At 42.1% G+C, this 19046-nt stretch overlaps 1 protein-coding gene across 1 annotated transcript in view; it reads left to right on the top strand.

Annotated features, from left to right (window-relative positions):
- Positions 1–19046, top strand: part of FBXW2 (F-box and WD repeat domain containing 2) — a 29958-nt gene that overhangs the window by 2487 nt on the left and 8425 nt on the right. Inside the window, exons 3-5 of the mRNA XM_018052700.1 lie at positions 3030–3539; positions 13782–13976; positions 15942–16075. Coding sequence (XP_017908189.1) covers positions 3050–3539; positions 13782–13976; positions 15942–16075 — 819 coding nt within the window. The 5' untranslated portion in view covers positions 3030–3049. The remainder of the gene's footprint in view (positions 1–3029; positions 3540–13781; positions 13977–15941; positions 16076–19046) is intronic.

Below are 19046 nucleotides of genomic sequence, written 5' to 3'. Positions count from 1 at the left end.
TCAGTAGCTTAAAGGGCAGCCTTTAAGAGCTGGAAGAAAAATTCTTCTTAGGAGTATGTGTAAATCTCAGAAATGCCTGGGTTTTTTAAGGTGCTCAATGGCAAACTCATCCTATAATCTCCGTGGTGTCATGGGTTCACTGATTGGGTGTGCTGTACATGTCTCTTGGTTATTTGGTAATGATACTGTTTCATGGGTATTATAAATTTGCCTTGTGTCCATTTAAGTAACAGTTCATTGTACACAAATGAATTCCTAAGATGTGTATGTGGCATACTTTGTGTGTGTGGCCGGGCAGATGTGATAGAAGAAGCCCTTCCCCCCACTTCTTCGTGGTAAAAGATGATTCCTGGGCACATGTTTTGGTTGTATTTTTAATTGGCCAGGGTTAATTAGCTGTTGGCGACATTTTGTGACTGTCCACGGAAACTTTTTTCTTGTCTTGCTGTGAATGATTTTTTTTAAGTAAAGTTTTTCCAGAAATATTACAGATAAAAGGTTGTTGGGATTCAGAAACAGGAGGCCTGTTAATCTTGTTGGTGGCTTTTTTTTTTTTTTGCTGTGCCAAGCAACTCGTGGGACCTTAGTTCCCTGAGCAGGGATCAAACCCAGGCCCTCTGGCAGTGAACGTGCAGAGTCCTAACCAGTGGGCAACCAAGAAATTCCCAGGACACTTGTTATCTTGTGTTCAGTTCATATAGCTTGCCATGGACTCATTTGTTTTTGGCAGCCAAGTAAATCCTAAAGTTAATAAATCCTACCTAGCCCAAACCCTGAGCCTTATTTTAAAGTCCGTTCACTATTCGACAACATTAGACACCAGATGATGTGATTAGAAGTAGGTTGTTTGCTTTAACTGCTTTTTGTCTGATAACAAATGTTCCTGCCAAATTTGATATTGGGAAATTAATGAAAATGGTCTTTACATACCTTAATATTAATGAAGGTGGACAGTGAGATCTGACTATTTGTGTAAACCAGATAAATGATCATGGCATCTCGTCCCGTCACTTCATGGCAAATAGATGGGGAAACAGTGGAAACAGTGATGTTATTTTCTCAGGCTCCAAAATCACTGCAGATAGTGACTGCAGCCATGAGATTAAAAGACACTTGCTCCTTGGAAGAAAAGCTATGGCCAACCTAAACAACATATTAAAAAACGGAGATGTTACTTTGCCGACAAAGGTCCGTCTAGTCAAAGCTTTGGTTTTTCCAGTAGTCATGTATGGATGTGAGAGTTGGACCATAAAGAAAACTGAGCACTGAAGAATTCATACTTTTGAACTGTGGTGTTGAAGAAGACTCTTGAGAGTCTCTTGGGCTGCAGGGAGAGCCAGCCAGTCGATCCTAAAGGACATCAGTCCTGAATATTCATTGGAAGGACTGATGCTGAAGCTCCAATCCTTTGGCCACCTGAAGTGAAGAACTGACTCATTGGAAAAGACCCTGATGCTGGGAAAGATTGAAAGCAGGAGAAGGGGATGACAGAGGATGAGATAGATGGTTGGATGGCTTCATCAGCTCAATGGACATGAGATCGAGCAAGCTCTGGGAGTTGGTGGTGGACAGGGAAGCCTGGTGTGCTTCTGTCCATGGGGTTGCAAAGAGTTGGACACGACTAAGCAATTGAACTGATAAATGAATTTACTTTCCGCTTTCACTTTAATTTGGACATTAGCTTTTAAAATTAGTATGACAGTATGATGGGAAACTGGTCAGATTACAAGGAAAGTTTTTTTTTTTTAATCATTGAAGTGTTTCAACACATAAAAATCTAATTAAAAAAAAAAAAAAACCCATGTACCTATTGCCCGGCACTAGTATCAGTCAACATGGCTGATCTTGGGAAAGGTGGTTTTCACCGATTTGCTTTACTTTTTCTTCTCTTCCCGTTAGTTAGTCCCCATTGTTAAGAGTGGGTAGACACCTTGACATATTATGGATTGATGGATACTTGTCTTTTTTTGAGGGGGGGTCCAGTTAGCCTAAAGGGGGAGATGTTATAATCAGAGGGACTCGGTGCTCCCAGATCTTACCACCAGGCTGTGATTCTCCTGATGGAAGCTGGAGGAGTCCCGACCTTGGGAGCACTGGCTTCCTGTCTGTTCTGTTGCTGTTTTAATAGCACTGTTGGCTGTAGGCAAATCACTTACCTTCTCTGACCTGCAGCTTCCTCATGTGCTAAGTGAAGGAAATGGTACCTTTCTTCGAGCATCTTGTAAGCATCAGGATGACTAATTCGTCTTATTTGTGCACACCTCCAGGACCCTCATGGCTCTTGGGGACACATGAGGTTAAGAGATGTCACCAGCTCATATTAACCTTATTAAAACAGACCATGTAAGGCCAGATAAGGCTTTTGGTGATTCAGGTTCTAACAGGCAGTGCCATAAGGGAAGTGGAAGAACCGGAACACCTGAGCCATATAACATTGCATCTACTTATTTTTCTTCCCCAAACCTTTTTGCCTAAGCATCTATTGCAAAAGCTAGTAGTCAGTTCTGTGATCCCTGTAACAGGTCAGGTTATACCTAGCCTGGTAACTGATGTCTCAAGTTACTGGTCTAGAGACTTACTTTCTGGGGGTCACATCTTTGTGCTTATTTTTGTGATTTTCCTGCCCAAATAGAGTGTATTTAAGAAAATGGAGTCATGATTTTGATGGGGGTTCTATTATATAGAATACACTGTTTCATAAAGAATGAATACTTTGTAAATCTTTTACTGTGAAGATGCATGTAGCATGTGCTAGACTTCAGAAGGAGCAAGGCGCACTCACCAAAAGTAGCTTCACTGAGTTGTTTTGGAGGTCATGATTTGTTAAAGTATGTTTTCTCAAATGTTTTCTTCTATGCACATGGAAATTGTTTCAGATAAATACAATGTATTAAGTGTAAAGTTGTAATGTAACTAAGCTCTAAAGTTGTAACAGTTTTTTGCACTAATTTTTAATACTTCATTTGTTAGCAGTCTTGCTTGAACGGTCTTTTTGAGCAGAACTAATACAATATTTTGATGTGCCACAGGTAAATTTTTCCATAACCTTATGGAGAGAAAGGACTTTGAGACATGGCTTGATAACATTTCTGTTACATTTCTTTCTCTGACGGACTTGCAGAAAAATGAAACTCTGGATCACCTGATTAGTCTGAGTGGGGCAGTCCAGCTCAGACACCTCTCCAATAACCTGGAGACTCTGCTCAAGCGGGACTTCCTCAAACTCCTTCCCCTGGAGCTCAGTTTTTATTTGTTAAAATGGCTTGACCCTCAGACTTTACTCACATGCTGCCTCGTCTCTAAACAGTGGAATAAGGTGATAAGTGCCTGTACGGAGGTGTGGCAGGCCGCCTGTAAGAGTCTGGGCTGGCAGATAGATGATTCCGTTCAGGACGCTTTGCACTGGAAGAAGGTTTATTTGAAGGCTATTTTGAGAATGAAGCAACTGGAGGACCATGAAGCCTTTGAGACCTCATCTTTAATTGGACACAGTGCCAGAGTGTATGCACTTTACTACAAAGATGGACTTCTGTGTACAGGTAAGAGAGCCTGGACCTATTTTTTTTTTTAATTTTTGTGTTTCGTGGAGTGTAATCTTACAGACAGAACAAAGTACTCCTCAGGCTTGAGAATGGCAGCCGTTAATTATCTGAGATATCTATGATGGTATAGATAGATGCTCCATCCCTGACTGGTTCCTCCTCTCCCCACCACCACCCCTTTATCCTTTTTCACGCTGAGAAGACAATTATTTTTATAAAATTTTATGAGAAGAAAGCTCCAGACGTTTTTATAAGTGTGATATGAGTCTGAAAGCTCTGACTGCGTTTTTCTGTGCTTTTTTTCCATATACAGTCCCTCATGTTGGTTTTTTCTTTTCTTTTTTTTTTTAGCAGCAGTAATTTTGGGGGAAAAAACTGTAGAAAAGTTACTGTCTGGTCCTAGCAAATAATTCATTTTGAAAGAATTATGAAACCTCTCTGTGTTTGTTTCCTTGTATTTAAAATATGCAAAGGGAGCTATTTCTCTTGCTCTAAGATCTTGTGGTTCTGAGAAGAATTTAGAAGAGTTTGGACATGGGAATGGAAATAGTTGGATATTTTGAAACTCCGCAAGCAGGCCTTCCTTGCAGTGGTAAAGAGTTCGCCTGCCAATGCAGGAGGTGTGGGTTTGATCTCTGAGTCAAGAAGATCCCCTGGAGAAGGGAATGGCAACCCGCTCCAGTGTTCTTGCCTGGGAAATCCTACGAACAGAGGAGCCTGGCAGGCTGTGGTCCGTTGGGTTGTGAAAGAGTCAGACACGACTTAGCGACTAAACAGCAATAACAATAAGTAGTTAAGTAACTTTTTATTATAAACGTAATGATTAAAGTTAGAATTATGTGCGTCTTCCAATTATAATGGGCATGTGTTTCCACATGTGATTATATAGTTGGTGCCCATGTTTCAGGCAGTACATGTTGATGGGTGTTGCGTGTAATGACTAAGCGAAGTTTAGAATGGCTCGAGGTTCTGGATCATCTTATCAGTGAACACAGTGCTGTTCTCTTCCATCATGTGTGATACACAGTACTGGGCTTCCCAGGTGGTGCAGTGGGAAAGAAGCCGCCTGCCAATGCAGGAGACACAAGTTGATCCCTGGGTTAGGCAGATTCCCTGGAGTAGGAAGTGGCAGCCACTCCAGTATTCCTGCTTGGAGAATCCCATGGACAGAGGAGCCTGACGGGCTGCCATCTGCGGGATCACAAAGAATCAGACCCGACTGAGCGCAGCACAGGGACATTCCGTGTGTTTCTTCCTCCAGAATGATTTCTGACAAACACTTGAGTGTTACGCAAACCACACAGCTGTTGTGTGCTGTTTCTGTGTGTAAATATGTCATCATTTAGCCATTTCCATACTAGTGCGTATTCAGGGTGTTCCTGTTTTTATGGATAGTTTTGTCTGCGTTATTGTTTCCCTTTGGATTATTCATTTGAGGCAGAAGCCTCAGAGCAGAGTCACCAGATCCCGAAGCTTGAATGCCTTTATAGCCCCTCTTAGTGTCCTTTCCAGATGCATCGAGATGATGCTATGCCCACAGCCAAGTCTAAGGTGAACCTGCTTCTCCCTCAGAATCCCACCACACTCAGTTTAATATTTTTAAGAAAGGTATGGTTTCCGAAGACTGTTTTAAAATTGAATTTCTTTGTTCATTGAGGATGTCCATTTTCTGATGTGGTGACATTCTCTGAAATGCTCAACACTGTCAGTTTTATAAAATCAACATTTAAGATATTTCATGGTTTTGCTTGTCATTGTGAGATTACTCCATGCTCATATTATTTCCCTGTCCTATTAAAAGCCTGATTATTGGAACAGCATCATCTGCTCTTCTGTACTTCGATGTACTTTGCCACCTGTGGTGATGACTTTCAGTATTCTTTTTGCCTCATAATCACTGGCAGGTTTTTGTTTCTCTTTTAAGATTAAGATGCCATATTGCCTTTAAACTTGCCGCTTACTCACACTTGGATCAATACTGGCAGTTGACTCATTTTCAGAACTAGCTCCAGCTTTTTTTTTTTTTTTTAATGTCTTGTTAAAGTTCACTTTTGATATTCAATAAAACCTCAGTTACTTGGCCCAGAGGTGAATGGAATACATTCACTGAATTCCCTAATCACCTGGGAGGTTAATATCTACAGATGACTGTGGACGCAACCCTGCATTTTATGATGATTCTCCAGGTGAGTCTATATGCTATCTTATTTTTAGTATGATTAAATTCACGGGCTTTGCTTATGGAAAAGTATGCTGTTGAAAATGATTCAAAGCATTTGTTTAAAGCCGCATTCCTGAGACTGTTACTAGCAAGAAATATTTTTCATAGAATTAAATGTGTTTGTATCACCTTGTCACTTAAGAGCTTGTCTTTTGACTGTTGTTCAATTGGGAAATTCTGAATTTGGCAGTAAATTTAGTGACTCAGATTAGCCCTTAAGCAAGCAGTGGAACAGTATTACCGAAAGGATTAATAATGCTAACATTAGCATGGTATAGATTGTGTGGTTGTATGAGATTGTACGTCTGTTCAGAATTTCAGAAATTCTGCTCATTTCTGAAATGGTAAGAAAGGAACCTATTGTGCTTTGTGCTGTTCAGTAGATATTTATTTCTAAAATGCCTACTGTGCGACAGGCAGCGCAAGCATGCGTAGCTGAATTAGAATTGTTCTTTCCTCAAAGAATGTATGTGCTGTGATCAGGAAGGTAACCTGATTGAGTGAAAGAACGTCTCTGTGTGAACTGTGGCTAATAAGGAAACACTGACACGGGGAGCTGCTGCTCTACTGTAGTAGATAATTCTCGTGTGGAATTCAGACTCAGAATTGTCAGATCTGACTTTTCAGGAGTCTAGGTTTTTGTGAAATAGCCTCATTTTTAAAAAAAAAAAGTATTATTCAAATTTTTAAAATATTGTGGTTGGATCATATTCAACCTATAAATGGCTGTATTGTGACCTCTGCCTTACAGGCAGGGAAATGAGACAAACAAGAGCTATAAAGGAGATATGATCAGATGATGTATTTAACTAGTTTTGTTGTGAATATTTCACATTATATACAGATGTCAAATCGTTACATTATACACCTAGAATTAATAGTGTTGTGTGTCAGTTATATCGTAATTAAAAGAGAGACCAACCAAAAAAAATGATGTGGTTGGACTGTATGAGGAAAATAAAATTATGTGGTTGTTCAAAAGAAGGGATGGTTTCTTCATTTGAGAAAGCAGAGTAGTGTTTATGTTGGGTCTTGAAGAATGTATACATTTTGGAGATTTGATATACACAGTCAGGGTTTCCCAGTAAGAGGAGAAGCATTCTAAAGGCATGGAAAGGTCCAAGCATGGCGGAGGAGAATACCAAAATCTTGGAGTATGATCAGGGACTCTAAGACTCTTAGAATGTGATCTGAAGAAATAGGTTTGGGCTGGAATGCCGTGAACATGTATTTGGACAGTTTTCTGTGAACTCTGAATGATTTTTGAGCAGAAAGTCAGGTTCAGAGCCTTCCACTTCAAAGAAACTATGTTTCTTGTTTCTGTCAGACTTGGGTCCTCTTTTTACAAGATTTTACAATATCCCCCTATCATGAATTAAAAGTCATGGAAGCAGCTTATCTATACATACCCATTTTAGAAATCAATATAACAGCCAAAGTCTAACCGAGAGGAGAAATTAGAGAACTGTAATTTACAGTAACATTGAAGACATGCTCAACCGCGGCTGTTCCAGAAGGTGGTAAGGAGGTGTCTGCACCTCATCATGTACTGTCATTGTGAGCATGGCACCTGTGACTGTAGAAGGTTGCATTTGTGTCACAGATACCATCCACGACTCTATCTTTTCAAATGAGGAAAAGCTCTTAGCAGAGTCCCCAGGAAAGGACATCTTTCCTCAGTTTATCTGATGGTTATACTCACAGAAAATCAAGCACACAGTTAACCCGCTCGTTTGCTTTGTAAAGCAGCAAAAATTGGGCTCAGGTAACTAAGAGTAAGCCTTACACTCCAGAATGCCCGGCAGGACCTCCGAGATGCCATGCAGAGCACGGCGGACTCTCTGTGCCCTGCAGGCGCTGCCGTGTGTCCAGCGTCCCTGGGCTCTGCCGAGCGGAGGCCAGTGATGGCCTTGCTGTGACAGTGAAGCCACCCTGCCGTTTCTAAAGTGTTCCCCCAGGAGATATTAACTCTTCTGATACCTTTTAACAGATCTCGAGCTTCCAAATTAAACTACTAGTCTGTTGCAGTTCAGATGAGTTTAAATAGGTCTAGATAACAGGATACTAAGGGTAGAGATTTTTGAAAGTAGCAGTTGAATGAAAGAGCAGCTATTGAAACAGAAATGACAGGATTTGGCAGTGAATTGGGTATATGGCAAGGAATAGGGATATTTCAAAGATGACCGAAGTCGTCTAGCTGCGTGTATGAATGCGAAGGTAGCACTAGTGAAAGAATAGAAACTGAGGACAAAGTCAAGAGGATGGATGGAGTTCAGTGTGGGATGAACTGAATCTGATTGGACGTGAAGTGGAGATTCCCGTAATATCTGCAGATGCAGGGTAAGAGCTTTCGAGAGTGCTCACGGCTAGAGAGAATGATTTAGGAGTTAGTCACATCATAACTGTGGCTGCAGGTGAGATTTTAGAAGGAGATGGAGAGAGGAGAAAGGATGCACAGTGTAGGGTGGATTGGGGAGAGGCGAAGAGGCAGAAGGGTAATAGGGTTTTAAAAGGAGAATCGAAGAGGCACTGCTGCTGCTGCTGAGTCGCTTCGGTCGTGTCCGACTCTGTGCGACCCCACAGACGGCAGCCCATCACGCTCCGCCGTCCCTGGGATTCTCCAGGCAAGAACACTGGAGTGGGTTGCCATTTCCTTCTCCAGTGCATGAAAGTGAAAAGTGAAAGTGAAGTCACTCAGTCGTGTCTGACTCTTGGCAACCTACAGCCTACCAGGCTCCTCCGTCCATGGGATTTTCCAGGCAAGAGTACTGGAGTGGGGTGCCATTGCCTTCTCCGAAAGAGGCACTAGTAAATGTTTATTCAGTTGGTTAACAGAGTCAAATGACTCAGGTGGTTTGAGAGCTGAGATCTGATTCTACCGGTTAAATATTTAAACTTAGCTTGATAAGATAGCTTACTCTGTTTGCATTGCAGCTTATTTTTCTGCTCACCTCTGTTGCATTACCCGTGTCTGTAATTACTGTTTTCCCCCTGTTCTCTGAATTGAGAGGGCTTTCTCCCCCTTTCATGTAATGAAAAATAGTCTGCATTCAGTTATTTCACTTTGCTCTCTACACAGTGTCATTGATGACCTCTTTGAAAACGTGTTGGGTTGGTCAGCACAGCAAATGAGAGTCTGTGAAGAAGGTTGACACAAAGCAAGAGAGGATGGAATAATGGCTCCTAAAGGCTTAGCAGTCGAAGTTAGGCTTATGCCTTGTAAAACGGAGTGCAGCCCAGCCTGATTGTTCTCTGATGTTTATTATGGTGTGAAATTGAACGGCCTAATGTTTTCCTCTTTAACATTGGATAATCTCCTCCCCCCCCCCTTTTTTTTAACAAATTGTGGGAAAATAGAAGATTTACCATTTTAACCATTTTAAATGCACGGTTCAGTGCCATTAAGTACATTCTTGTTGTTGCACGGACATCACCACCGTCAGTCTCCAGAACTCTCTGCATCTTCTCAAAGTGAAATCGTCTTCATTAATCACTGACACCTCCTCTCCTCCCACAGCCCCAGGCAACCACCATGCTACTTTCTCTGAATGTGAGCGCTCTAGGTACCTCTTGGGTGGACTCTGAGCAGCATTTGCTCTTTTGTGACCGACTTTATGTCGCTTCGCATGATGTCTCCGTGGTTCCTCCATGTGGTTGCCTGTGTCAGAGTTTCCTTCCTTTTTGAGGCTGAATAGTAACCCTTTGACGTATAGGCCACGTTTGGTGTATCCTCCGTCCTGGTTTATGGTGTATCCTCCGTCCTGGTTTATAAGTGGCCTTCCTGCTTCCAGCTTTGCTCCCCTTCACGTCTTCTCCGGTGATGCTGCCACAGAGGTCTTTCAGAAATGCAGATGAGGTCATAGTTGAGCACCCTCCCCACCCAGTTCGCCATCCTGACCTTTCCCACGACTTCCCAGTCACACTGAACTGTTGTCAGGGTGTTTGAGGCAGTGCATTTTGACAAGCATTGCCAGTGATTCCTACATAGTTTTTATTAATAAAATGGGTTCAAAGAGTTCTTTATGAATCGACCCTAATGCGTGTTCACGTATGTTTCTGTAATAAATAGAGGTATTTAATAGGTACTTAAATAGTTACATTCCCGGGATTGGTAAACCACAAACCACAGGGGCCAGAGCCAGCAGAGTGGGGTGACTGCCCCAGAGCCTGTGCTCAAGAAGACTAAGGCATTTTACTGTCCAGTCTTTTACAGAAAAAGTTTGGCTGAGGTCTGGCGTATACTGTTGATATTTTATTTTATTTTTTGATTGGGGAGAGTGCTGATCACTTTATTCATCCTTTAGATTTCAACTTGTTAATATTGAAAAAAAATTTTTAATTTTGTAGAGTATTTATTCTTATTTATTTATTTTTGATGGTGCCATGTGGCATGTGAGGTCTTAGTTCCCTGACCAGTGATTAACCCGTGCCACTGGCATTGGGAGCTTGGAGTCTTAACCGCTGGACCACGAGGGAAGTCCCAAGTTTGGGTATTTTTTAAGCCATGAAATTCCTTCTTCAAACAGTCCTACACCAAGGCCTGGCTTCACAGCAAATCAGAGTGTGTAGTGTGGAGCCGGGCGTGCCATCTCCTAGGGCGTTTGTGGAAGCCCTTGACACTGAGGAGCGCAGCCGTGAACCCAGCGGAACCTCATCTGGGGTGCTGTCTCCTTTCGTCCCCTCCTCGGATTTGCTGTGGGCTTCTGCATGCCCACCACTTTACTGAGTTGTTACTGCTTGTTTAGCCTTTCTGTCTTCCTTGGAAGACCAAGCATCATAAGAGCAGGATCCCTGCCTGCCGGGGTCCAGCCCCGGTGGATCCAGGGTAATTTGAAGCGGATCCAGGTAATTTGGCATCTTAGAAAGAATTATTTAACTAGAAATATAAGAGAGATTAGGAAGAAATAGTATAGTGGGGAATTTAGTGGAGAAAGAGGCTGAATAACTTGGTTTATGTGGAAAACCATAAAGTTCCAGACTAGGAACTTGCACCGTCTGCGTTGGGCCACCGGCGCCCGCTTGAGTATTGGGGGTGCCTCGCCTTGGGCTCCCTCTCTCACGGATCTTAGAAGCTGGGGCAAGTAAGAAGACATGGCGAGCCTCCCCCTCCAGATGGGAATTCAGCCAGAAAAGGAGAGAAGGAGAACAGACCACACAGGGGAAACCAGAACAGTGACTGACCCATCCTCTATTGTTGCAAACGCTTTTTATATCTTTTTTTTGTACATAGAGATCAATTGGTAATATAAAATTAGGCAGCGTCAGCAGCCCTGACTCTTATTGAGACCAGGCTCTCTCTCTCTGCATATCTAGTTGTGTACACAAGTCTTACGTGATTTACATCATCTTCTGGCCAGAAGGCCAATTAACATTTTACGGCCCTTTCCTGATAAGGGTTTGTCAACCAGAAGACTTATTTGCCCTAACAGTGTTGTTCTTCCCAAAGTCTGGTGCCACTCTCAGAAAGCACTGAATAAAGTTACATTGTTACATAGCCAAGACACAATAATTTATAACGATGAAAGAAGTACAGTGATTTATAACAAAGAGAAAAGTAATTAACTCAAAAGTCTAGTGTGGCTAACATCAAAACTACTATATTCCTATTTCTGCATTCCAATTGCGTTGATTAATATCCTCCCAGGTGCCTAAAAGATAAAGGATATGGAAGCCTGGCAGCAGTCATTGACTCAACAAACTCTTCACCAAACTAATTCTTAGCTCTAAAAGGCTCTGTATCTTTAAGATACTTTGAGCTTTGTGCCTCTCACGGTTGGGGGCGGTAAACAATCCCTGAATTGTAAAGTCCCCAACTGTTAGGCAAGTTAGAGAGCCATTAAAGGGGTTTGAGCTGAAGCATTCTTTTCATATGCAGGAGAGTGTTAACTGGAGCTCTTAATTAACTCTTTCCAGAGAAAAGGTGGTAATGTCAGTAGAGTATTGTATAGCAGACGGTAAACAGACAGGTTTTGGTTTCGAGGTAGATGCTCAGGAAAACCCAGGGGGAACCCCTGAAGCCTGACTCGCCTTGCCCCTCAGGCCTCTCCGCATGACCTTGTCATGGATGGGATCTCCCGTGCTGGCTCCCGGCACCTGCCTGACATAAAAGTTCTCTAAAATGGGTTGAATGAGTGAAGACAACTGTGAAACACTGGCCGTAAATCAGAACCAAGCTCAGCTAGGGCCAGACGTGTTTTCTCTCCCTGCTTCAGCTTCCTAGAAATAGAGCCACAAAATGTTGACTCTGCCAAAAATCTGAGAGGACCTTAAAGGTTATCTGGACCTGTGCTGTCCATTGTGGTAGCCACTCACCACACCTGAGATAACGGCTAGCTCAAACTGAGATGTGAAACAGGAAATGCTTGCTGGATTTTGAAGACTTAGAATGTGAACCATTTCATTAATAAATTTCTATATTGATTACGTTAGCTGATAATGTTTTTTGGCGTACTGAGTTTAAAATTATTTCCCCTTTTTTTTACTTTTTAAAGTAAATACTAGAAAAATTTTCATTGCGTATGTGGCTTGCCTTATCTTTCTATCGGATAGTATTGTTCTTAGCTCATTGGTGCTCAGTGCATTGCTAATAAGTTCACCTGGCAAGTTTTTCTGATTATTGGCTCTTGCCTCAGATGTTCTGAGTTAGAATCTCTGAAGATAAGGCCTAGCATGTATGTCTTGATAAAGTTCTCCAGTTGATTCTGATGCCTCATATGCCTTTGAGAACCACTAGCCAAGTCTCACCTTTCATTTTATAGAAAGGAAACTGAATCCCTGATTAGTAAAATGACAACAAATAGAGCCTTCATCCGAGTTTGCTCTCACATGGATTTCCCAGGCTGAAATTTCTGCTCTGCTCTTTCATAACTGATAGATATTTTTCCGTTGTCTGAAACAGTGGCTCTTGATCAGTCTTAAAGGTCGAATTGTGGCTGGCTTTATTTAGTCATGTAAGCTTTTGGAAAACTGATCAGTTGGTGCCTTTCCAAGATACCATGTCCTTATTACAGGAATTACATTTATGTATCTTCAAAATGACTTTCTCTTTGTTAATTCTTAATATTTTATAAAGATAAATTGTGAAACATGAATTAAACATTAGGATTTTAAATGTGATTTCCCCAGTGGCTCAGTGGTAAAGAATCTGCCTGCAGTGCAGGAGACGTGGGTTCGATCCCTGGCTCTGCACAGTCCCCCGGGGGAGGAAATGGCAGCCCGCTCCAGTACTCTTGCCTGGGAAATGCCACGGACAGAGGAGCCTGGTGGGCTACAGGCCATGGGGCCACAAAGAGTTAGACGTGACTTGGTTACTAAGCAGTAGTGTTGTGAATTGTTACGCAGTTTTCATCAGAGGCAGAAGTAAAACCTGCTTTTTATTTTGCATAATCTTAAGAGACTTTACAAACTCTTTGCTGAATTGTTGTGAACGTCTGGGAATAGTTTATGTATGTCTTGTTTTCTTTGAAGCTCCTTCACACATTTTGGGATGGCTCAAGAAATTAGCAGTTAGCCTTTATAGAAGTTAACCAGTGATCGATCGGGGCTTGTCTTTGACTTGCCTTAGAGTGGAACATGTTCCAGCCTACAGCTTTACTATTTCAGCGTTCTTTGTTTGTTCAGAGTTGTTGGATAATGGACAGGCAGGCAAGTGTATACATGCAGTGATAGGTAATTCCCATCGTTTTAAGCTTAAGTCAGAGAGAGCTTATGATAGCCAGAGATTTAGGGAAGTTTATAAGTGGACGCACCAAGGGATGCGCCAGTCTGACACGGCTCTATAACCTGGAACATTTAGGGAAAAGGAGTAAACCAAGGCTTGGAGTCGGTCCCAGGGCTGCTAGCACTGTTTTGGCGATGCAGAACAGGCTATGTTCCTCTCTCTCCTTTGGTTTTCCCTAGCTATAAAGTGGGAGTGCTGGAGGAAGTTAAGGTTCTCCTTTAAGGATGCCATCTTTGGGGACTGATGTTACTTCCTTAGTGTTTGTCTTCTTATTAACCTCCCTGTTTTTCTCTTGAAGGGTCAGATGACTTGTCTGCAAAACTGTGGGATGTGAGCACAGGGCAATGTGTTTATGGCATCCAGACCCACACTTGTGCTGCGGTGAAGTTTGATGAGCAGAAGCTTGTGACAGGCTCCTTTGACAACACTGTGGCCTGCTGGGAGTGGAGTTCCGGAGCCAGGACCCAGCACTTCCGGGGGCACACGGGGGCGGGTGGGTCGCCTTTCTTCAAGGCTTTCCGCAGTTACTTTAACCACATTGCTTAAAGCCAGGGGCCAAGAATGTGATCCCTCTTTTGTTTTTGGGTTTTTTTTTTTTTTAATTCAAGCAGTCATTCCCCCTGCATTTTCAGTCAGTACAGTTAATCCCTGTGTTCAGGTTATTCTTACAATTCCACCTCGAATTTTGCTCTCCGTGGCCCATTTCTCACCCCGTAATGCCTGCGCACCCTCAGGCGAGGAGAGGCGGCTCTTCTTTTCTTCTGTCTCGTTTAGTCCCTGTTTGCACAGCCGGCCCCCTTCGTTTTGACCGAATTCCATGCCTCCAAATTGAGTAAATGCAAATTTAGTCCACTTTATTTGTGGAATTAGGACTGGAAATCCTTCCTACACAGATTACACCAAATTGGAGCTTGGTTGATGTTAATCTCGCTGCTGAGAGACAAGATGAAAAGGAGATAGCTGCATATTTCCTGATGAGGTTGCAGCAGCCTTAGTCTGTAAGCTGGTCATCTGAACGAAGCCTTTGGACCAGAGCGTCTCCTCTGGCACATCGTATCCTGGAGCGTTGTGTAGAAATTGTGTGATCGCGTTCCCTTCTCCTCCCCCGCCCCCCATTACCCGCTGCATTTGCCTCTGAGAGTCACAGTCTGTGCTCTTGAGCATCACATTTACGAGCGCCTTCCTGGACACCCTAAACAGGTTGAGTTTCTCTGCTGTAGGCTTCCAGTAACCTGTGTAACACCCGTCATCCAAGTGAGTATGGTAACTGGTTCCCCACCAACCTGTCATTTCTGGAAGGGCAGGGATCCCACCTGTCTTTTTCACCCTTAGGTCCTGAATTCCTTGCATGGTGCTCAGTAATTCTTTAAAGTAAATTTAGCTGTTTTATGGCAAAAAGAAAAACACCATAAACCCCACCGAATCTGTACCTCCCCATTTTGTGTGTCATCCTGTACATTTTTCTTCAGGCTGCTATCACTTGTTTGTAGTAGTTAATATTTGAAGATACATGATTTAATATAGAGCTTATGTATCCAACTGAGTGCAGTATTCTACATTGTCAAGGATCGCACCTGTTCCAGGTGATTTTACACCTGCTCAGCTTAGAGAGCCCTGTTCTAAAAAATTTCCTCCTTACAGTTCCCAAGACATTGCTGTGGCTTCTCCTAACTCCGTGCCTTTGCTGTTCCCTCTACCTGCAGTATTCTCTTTCTTTTCTTGATAAACTCTACTCATCCTTCAGGGCCCACCTCCAATATCGCCTCTTCCCTGAAGTCCTCCCTGATAGCCCTGGGCAGAGTTAGTCATTCTCCTTGGTGTTTCCCTAGCAAGAGGTAAACGTTTACTTTTTTTTTGGACTTCCTTCTCCATCCCTCACTTAGTCAGAGTTCCTTAAAGAAAAGAGCAGCGTCTTCATCTCTGGGTCCCTGGTGTCCCTTTAGAGCTTGACAGGTATTTGAAAACAAGTAGTTGTTATACTCAGGAACTGTTTTAGGTGCCAGGGATATAGGTCTGAAGAAAATCAGACGGTTTGAGAGAATGGCTCAGTCTGAGCTTAAGACCTTTGCTTTGTTTTTCTCATTACACTGCCTTTTCCTGAGTGTGAATACTCTTGACATTTTATCTTACTGCAATAAATAGTACAAATCTCAGTAGGTCCACCTATTTTTCTTCTCCATCCTGAGAAGAAATGCCAGGATCTCCTACACTTGTTTGACTCTGAAGCTAGCACAAATATGAGAGACTTAGGATAATAAGCTATAATAAGAATTTTGAAATGGGTATTTTTTTTTTTTTTTTTTTAGGGAAAAAATGCTAGTTGAGAAAGCACCCTTCTTACAGTAGTTCTGGTTAAGAAATTACATAATTGGGCAGCTAGGAAGAATAAGTGTTACTGACTCATACATGACCCGCAGGCAAAGGCGTGTGTTAACTTGGTGTGTGTTGTGTATACTAGTGTTCAGTGTCGACTACAATGACGAGCTGGACATCTTGGTGAGTGGCTCTGCAGACTTCACTGTGAAGGTGTGGGCTCTATCTGCTGGGACCTGCCTGAACACGCTCACCGGGCACACAGAGTGGGTCACCAAGGTAAGAAGACTCACTGATGCTGACATCGCTCTTGCCGAGGGTGGGGAAGCTGGGGGCGGGTTGGAGGATGGCAGACTCTGACTCGTAAGTGGCAGATGAGCCATAAGATGGAATAGATGCAACCCCAAGGCATGATGGCGTACAGCAGTGACCAGCGTGTGAAAGACGCTCGGTAAGTTAGTGAACAAGCGGCTATGGACATGGGAGGATGCTCACAGTATATTAGGTGGACAGAGCGGGTGAGTAAAACAGGTTATATGAAAAGCTACGTAGAGTATGATGATAGTTTCTGAATGTGTTTTTGCACCGAAATGTTGAAGGTGATTATTTCTTGTGAAGTTGTGAGTACCTTTTTCCCTTTAGGATAAGCACGTTTCTTTTTAAATCAGAAAAGCAATTTTCATTTTGAAAAAGAAAGCTCTTGCTGGAAGTGGAACAGAGAGAGAGGTGCAGGCTCTCTGAAACACCACTGTGCTGGTCTCTAGCCACTTTTCTTCAGCGTGTAATGGGAAGTTGCAGCCAGAGCAGCAGCAGGAGAAAAGGCATCTGTGTGGGAAAGGAAGAGGCAGAACTCTCCGGATTTGCGAATGCATGATAGCACTTTGGTGACGGCATCAGAAATCTGGTAGAACTAAAACATGTAACATTGCAAGATATAAAATCTGTATACAAAATCTGTTGCATTTCTGTACACTAATAAAGAACTATCAGAAAAAGAAGTAAAGAAAAAACAGTCTCATGTACAGTTGCATCAAAAAGAATGAAATACCCTGGGAATAAATTTAATCAGTATATAACGGAAAGACCTGTGTATTGAAAACCATGAGACATTAATGAAGGAAACTGAAGTAGACAAATAAATGGAGAGTTGCTTCATGCTCACAGATTTGAACAATCAAATGTCCATACTTTCCAAAGCAACGCATAGATTCAGTGCAGTCTGCATCAAAGTTCCAATGGTATGTTTCAAGGAAATAAGACAAATAGTCCTAAAATTCATATGCAACCATGAAAAAAAAAAACCCTTGAAAAGGCACAGAGCTGCAGGCATCACACTTTCAAACTATGTGACAAAGATACAGTAATTAAAGCAATGTGATGTCAGCAGAACAGACACTGAGATCAATGGAACAGAATTAAGAGCCCAGAAATAAACCCTTGTGTCCATGGTCAATTCATTTATGACAAAGGAGCCAAGAATATATGATGGAGAACGGACAGTCTCTTCCATAAATTTTGTTGGGAAAACTGAAAAGCCACATCAAAAGAATGAAACTGAACCACTGTTTTAAACGGTACATAGAAATTAACTCAAAATTGATTAAAGACTTAACACCTGAAATCATAAAACTAGAAGAAAACATAGTGAACATCTTGACATAGGTTTTGGCCGTGATTTTTTTGAATCTGGCAACAAAAGCAAGAATAAAGCAAGCATCATACTAAAAAGCTGCTGCACAGCAAAATAAGCCATCAACAAAATTAAGAGGCAACCTACTGAATGGGAGAAAACATTTACAAATCATAGGTCATGGGCTAATATCCAAAATATGTAAATCATACAACTTAAGAGCAAAAACCAAACAGTCTAATTAAAAAATGGGCAGAAGATCTGAACAGACATTTTCCCAAAGAAGGTCGAAATAAATGAAAGCAGCGACTTACAAGTGAATGGAAAGATGTTCAACATAGTCATCAGGATGATGCAACTGTGAATCGGAACCAGAAGGAGATACCACCTCATACCAGTTGGAATGGCCGTTACCAAAAAGACAAGAAATAGCACATTGTTGGTGAGGTTGTGGAGAAAAAAGGAACTTTGTTCACTTTTAGGGGAATGTAAATTGGTGCAGCCACTGTGAAAAATACATGAGAAATAGAACTTCCACGTGACCCAGCAATTCCTCTTCTGGGTATCTATCCAAAGAAATTGGAAAACTCAGAAAGATGCATGCATGCCCATGTTCATTGCAGTATTATCTGTAAGAGTCAAGATACAGAACCAACCAGAGTGTTCATTGACGGATGGATGGATATGTATATTGAAATGTTATGTAGCCATAAAAAGTGAAATCTTACGATTTATGATAACGTGGATGGACCTCAAGGACATTACGCTGAGTGAAATAAGTCAAAGAAAGGCAAATACCGTACAGTCTCTTAAAAGTGAACTGTACGGAAGAAGGGGGAAGCCAAGTTCATAGATACAGAGAACAGATTGGTGGCTGTCAGAAGCAGAGGGTGGAATGTGGTGAGTGGGAGACATGAGTAAACTGGTTTTTGCTTTTTTAATGTGAGGGAGGAAGAAGGAGAAAATCTTAGAAGAAGTGAAACAAAAATTTACAGCATCTTTTAAAGAATATTGTGATATCTTCTAGTTTTAAAGAGTTGCTGTGAATATCAAAAGCCATGTTAATGGAAATGCCACGGAGAGACACTGTTCTTGAGCCTATCGTGCTGTTCTTTGAGGGGCTGAGTATATATCAGTGAGCAAAGTAGACCCAGGCCTAACACGAGTGTTAGTCTAGTAGGGGAAATAGTTATTAGTCTATAATTTCACAAATAAATACATAATCACAAATTGGGAGGAAGAGTGTAGTGTTCTCCGAGAAAGTCTAGGAAGGTGTCTGGTTTAGTTTGATTGAGGGAAAGCTTTTAGAAAAGGTGCCAAATATGAAGAATGAATTGGAGGTAGCTGTGTAAAGAGTAGAGGAGTGTTTCAGAGGGTGCGGTGTGTGCAGAGGCCCTGGGGTGGGAAAGAACCCAGAACTTTTGATAACCTGATGCCCTGGAAGACGAGCGGAGCTGAGCTGCATTTGGGGGAGGTGTGGGAGCAGGGGCCGTCTGGTGTGCTTTACTAGACCCTATTAAGGGTTTTGTATGATTCTTAAGTGTAGTAGCAAGCAATTGATGAGTTCTGAGCAAGAGTCTGGTGTGATTCCTGTTTTAAGAAGATAATTGCTGAGTGAAA

This window comes from Capra hircus, chromosome 8 (assembly GCF_001704415.2).
Source record: "Capra hircus breed San Clemente chromosome 8, ASM170441v1, whole genome shotgun sequence".
NCBI classification, from domain to species: Eukaryota; Metazoa; Chordata; class Mammalia; order Artiodactyla; family Bovidae; genus Capra; species Capra hircus.
This window is presented reverse-complemented; position numbering and strand designations above follow the sequence as displayed.